This window comes from Sinocyclocheilus grahami, unplaced genomic scaffold (assembly GCF_001515645.1).
Source record: "Sinocyclocheilus grahami isolate Dianchi unplaced genomic scaffold, SAMN03320097.WGS_v1.1 scaffold1162.1, whole genome shotgun sequence".
NCBI lineage: Eukaryota > Metazoa > Chordata > Actinopteri > Cypriniformes > Cyprinidae > Sinocyclocheilus > Sinocyclocheilus grahami.
Window position 1 is genome coordinate 222,606 of NW_015506341.1, and position 4,964 is coordinate 227,569.

Below are 4,964 nucleotides of genomic sequence, written 5' to 3' on the forward strand. Positions count from 1 at the left end.
GAACAGCATTTATTTAAAATAGAGATCATTTATAACAATATAAGTCTTTACTGCCACTTTTTGTCAATTTAACACATCCTTGCTGAATAAAAGTATACATTTCTTTCAGAAAAAAAAGGATACAAAATGTACTGACCCCAAACTTTTGAACGGTAGTGTATATTGTTAGAAAAGATTTCTATTTTAAATAAATGCTGTTCTTTTTAACTTTTTATTCATCAAAGAATCCTGAAAACGAAAACAAAAAAATTAAGCAGCACAACTGTTTCCAACATTGACAATAAATCAGCATATCAGAATGATTTCTGAAGATCATGTGACACTGAAGACTGGAGTAAAGATGCTGAAAATACAGCTTTATATCACCAGGAATAAATTATATTTTAATGTATATTAAAATAGAAAACCGTTATTCTAAATTTCTAATTTTTTTTTCCTGTTTTGATCAAATAAATCCAGCCTTGATGAGCAGAAGAGACTTCTTTAATAAACATTAAAAGTCATGTAGTTTATCCAGCCGTGATCTAATTTGAGAAGTTAATTTGTCGCTCTTTACAGAAAATGACCAAGGAGCAGCTTGCCAGTGAGAAAACAGTACTGCAGAAGAACCTTCTGTACTATGAGGGAATTCATGGGCGGCCAGTAAGTGTCTCACACACACACACACACGCACAAAAACTTCCTCATGTATGCAGTGCTCTGACAAAAGTGTCTTTCTTGCAGGTGACCCGAGAGGAGCGCTTGATTGTGAAACCCTTGTATGACAGATATCGGCTGGTCAAGCAGATGCTCACCCGTGTCAGCATCACCCCTATCATAGTAAGGCACTCTGTTCCTCTTTTTTTTGACCACTCCCACATTAGCCTTTTGGGTATTTCGTGTTATAAATCATTTATAATTCATGTTTGCAATCTGAAACCTGAAAAGTCTGGCGTTTATAATTAATGCATATTCTAAGAATGATATTGAAAGTGGGTGAGATATGATAGGATTGTGAAATGAAAGCTGATACTGCTTTCTAGAGCTGAATTAGGATCTAGTGTTGTTTTAGGATTGTATGGACAGTCTTTGTACAGAGGAAGCAGAATAACCGGACTCTCCTCTCTCGCACAGGCTTCTCCCTCCAGCAAACGGCGCAATCAGATGCTACAGCCCATCATCGAGGGCGAAACTGCCCACTTCTGTGGTGAGATCGAAGAAGAGGAGGAGGAGGAGGAGGAGGAGGAGGGCAGGGGCCAGCAGGAAAATGTAGAGATGCAGCGCGAGGGTTTGGAAATCATCATGGACCCAGTAGCCCAGCCCAGCTCCCAGCAGCCCACTCAGGAGAACGTCCTCAGCTCTGGGAAGCTCAATCTTGATCTGCGTCTGTCCAGTTCCAACGCCTCCTCAATGTGAGTGTGGACCAGAAAATCAAAATTGATATTTACTTTCTTACTAAATATTCCTCGAACAGTATGGAGGTAGAATGGAAATGCTGTTCCGTATTGATTTAAAGGAACAGTTCATCCAAATATGAAAATGTACTCACCCTCAGGCCATTTAAGGTGAGTTTCTTCATTGTAACAGATTTGGAGAAGTGTAACTTTCCATCACTTGTTCACCAGCGAATTCTCCTCAGTGAATGGGTGCCGTCAGAATGAGAGTCCAAACAGCTGATTAAAAACATCACAATAATCCACAAGTAATCCACACCACTCTAGTCCATCAGTTAACATCTGGAGAAGTGAAAAGCTGTGTGTTTGTAAGAAACAAATCCATCAAGACGTTTATAACTTCAAACTGCGAAAAAGTCCTTTATTCATAATATTGCTTTCTCCCGTGAAAAAGTTGTCTGGTCTGAATCTGGAGAGAAATATGCACAGATGAAGCACTGTTGACAAGAGAAAACATGTCGGTGAATTTTGATGTGAAAGGACAACAGGGAATGGATTTTTGTGATGTTTTTATCAGCTGTTTGGACTCTCATTCTGACGGCAGCCATTCACTGCAGAGGATCCATTGGCGAGCAAGTGGTGTAATGCTACATTTCTCCAAATCTGATGAAGAAACAAACTCATCTACATCTTGGATGACCTGAGGGAGACTACATTTCTGCATATTTTTATTCTTGGGTGAACTGTTCCTTTAAATCTGAAGCAATGTTGAAGGCTTCAGTCTGGAATTACCCAGCAGGTCTTGGGTTGAAAGTGTAACCTACACTGGCAGAAGTAATGAGACTTCGATTTCTACACCTTGATTTATGTGCATGCGTGTCTACACACATAGTTCCACACTTGATCAGGTAGGAGCAGCAATCGGCTCACGCTCTCATCATATGAGGTCTATTAATAGAACTTGGCAGAGACCTGAAAATCTTGAGCTTGATCAAGCCGTAATGCTGTATGAAGGAAAACAACTGCACAAGCATCCAGATCGAAGTCTCGCGTACTGTATTGGGTGCCGCCGAGATCCATGTCACCTGGTTACTAACTTTTACAGATCCGAGTTAACCTCAGAGCCGTGCTCTTGTCATGCAAAGGTTGTATCCCGCTTAGGAGTGTTTTGAGTACACAGTTACATAGCTCCATCTATGGAAACCCAGCAGTTTAACACCACCTGTATCCCACAGGCCCGAGCTCCTGGAACAGCTATGGAAGGCCAGAGCGGAGAAGAAGAAACTGAGGAGGACCATCAGAGAGTTTGAAGATGAGTTCTACCAACAGAATGGCAGGTAGGCGTCCCACGTTCATTTCATCCGAGCGCGCAGAGGGGGCATGTTTTTGAGATCAAACACACTAGACCAGGGATCCTCAAATCTGGGCCACGAGATCCACTTTCCTGCAGAGTTTAGCTCTAACCCTAATCAAACACACCTGAGCATGCTAATCAATGTCTTCAGGATCATTAGAAAATCACAGGTAGGTGAGTTTGATCAGGTTTGGAGCTAAACTCTGGAGCACATTGGCCCTCCAGGGCAAGATTTGAGGAACCCTGCACTAGACAGAAGCCAGCGGTGGGCAATATTCTGCCTGAGTTGGTAGATCAGTAGAAATGTATGATGTTTTCAAGCAGGGAACATGACGTTCTTGTTCTAAAGCACAGAATTGTCCAGCCTTCTAAGCCTCGCCCTCTTATTGTCTGTATCGTACTTTCGTATTATGTCATCAGATTGAGTGAATTACTATAGAAATGATGCCCAATTTATAGGTAGAAGTCTCTTATGCTCATCAAGGCTGCATTTATTTGATCAGAAATACAGAAAAAAAAAGATTGTGTGAAATATTGTTACAATGTAAAATAACGGTTTTCTATTTTAATAAACATTTAAAATTTTATTTATTCCTGTGATGCAACAATTCTATTCATTTAAAAAAAAAAAACTGGGAAAAAATGTGTTTTGTACAACAATATGAAATGGCAGATCTGTTTTTAGCATTGACAATTAACGTGTCTTGAGCAGCAAATCAGAATATTAGACTGATTTCTGAAGACTGGAGTAATGATGCTGAAAATTCAGCTTTGATCACAGAAATAAATTACATTTTACACTATATTCAAACAGAAAATAGTTATTTTAAGTGTTTAATTTATTGTAATAATTGACTATAATTTTTCTGTATACTGTATCTCTTTAAACCGGGATTTTTTTTTAAATATTCTGATTAAAGACATTTAGCTTATATTGTCTTGATTTGAAACGAATCACAGCGGCGTTGTAGAACAGAAATCTTTTTTTTTTGTTTTTAACACCCTGGCTTGTCATTGCATGTTTTTGTTGTAATTTTCTTGATGATATTTTGCATAAGTCAGGGTCATCAGACACTGAGTGATAAGACATTGCACCAGACAAATGTTACAATTGCTACTGTAAACACTTAGTACACCTGACCCTCCATCAGATTCTGTTCAGTTCATACAACTGATATTGATCTACTGTAGAACAACCATTAAGTAACCGTTAACTTGACGCCGTCTCATTGCACGCTCTGTAATGCAAAGAAATTCGCCTGACATGACCAGTGGTTAAAAACGAACATAAATGCATTGTTTTATCTTCAAATGTTTTTTTTCCCCCACAGGAATGTTCAGAAGGAAGACCGCATGCCTATGATGGACGAATACAAGGAGTACAAGCGCATTAAAGCCAAACTGCGGCTTCTGGAGGTCCTCATCAGCAAGCAGGATTCATCCAAGTCCATCTAAAGCGCCCCGTTCCAGGAGCCTGCACCATCTCAACACCCTGACGGTACTCCATCAACGGCAACCACTGGAGAAGAAGAAGAAACACGTGTCCTCTGTCATCTAAAAAAAGTGACCTACCGGAAGAACGAAGTTCCCTTGAGAGTTTGATATTCAGATTTTTGTCTTTCTTTTCCACAAGCTTTCTCATACTGAGAATCGTGCTGCGTTGAGTAATCGCATCATGATCACAGCAATAAATTACATTTTACACTATATTCAAACAGAAAATAGTTATTTTAAGTGTTTAATTTATTGTAATAATTGACTATAATTTTTCTGTATACTGTATCTCTTTAAACCGGGATTTTTTTTTAATATTCTGATTAAAGACATTTAGCTTATATTGTCTTGATTTGAAACGAATCACAGTGGCGTTGTAGAACAGAAATCTTTTTTTTTTGTTTTTAACACCCTGGCTTGTCATTGCATGTTTTTGTTGTAATTTTCTTGATGATATTTTGCATAAGTCAGGGTCATCAGACACTGAGTGATAAGACATTGCACCAGACAAATGTTACAATTGCTACTGTAAACACTTAGTACACCTGACCCTCCATCAGATTCTGTTCAGTTCATACAACTGATATTGATCTACTGTAGAACAACCATTAAGTAACCGATAACTTGACGCCGTCTCATTGCACGCTCTGTAATGCAAAGAAATTCGCCTGACATGACCAGTGGTTAAAAACGAACATAAATGCATTGTTTTATCTTCAAATGTTTTTTTTCCCCCACAGGAA

At 38.9% G+C, this 4,964-nt stretch overlaps 1 protein-coding gene across 3 annotated transcripts in view; it reads left to right on the forward strand.

The window, feature by feature from the left end:
* LOC107567475 (protein FAM13B-like) overlaps positions 1-4,397 on the forward strand; it is a 55,425-nt gene extending 51,028 nt beyond the window's left edge. For all 3 annotated transcript variants that reach the window (XM_016253167.1, XM_016253169.1, XM_016253168.1), the window contains 5 exons: positions 559-642; positions 724-819; positions 1,114-1,391; positions 2,609-2,710; positions 4,059-4,397. In XM_016253167.1, coding sequence (XP_016108653.1) covers positions 559-642; positions 724-819; positions 1,114-1,391; positions 2,609-2,710; positions 4,059-4,182 — 684 coding nt within the window. In that variant the 3' untranslated portion in view covers positions 4,183-4,397. The remainder of the gene's footprint in view (positions 1-558; positions 643-723; positions 820-1,113; positions 1,392-2,608; positions 2,711-4,058) is intronic.
* The last annotated feature ends 567 nt before the right edge of the window (positions 4,398-4,964 follow it).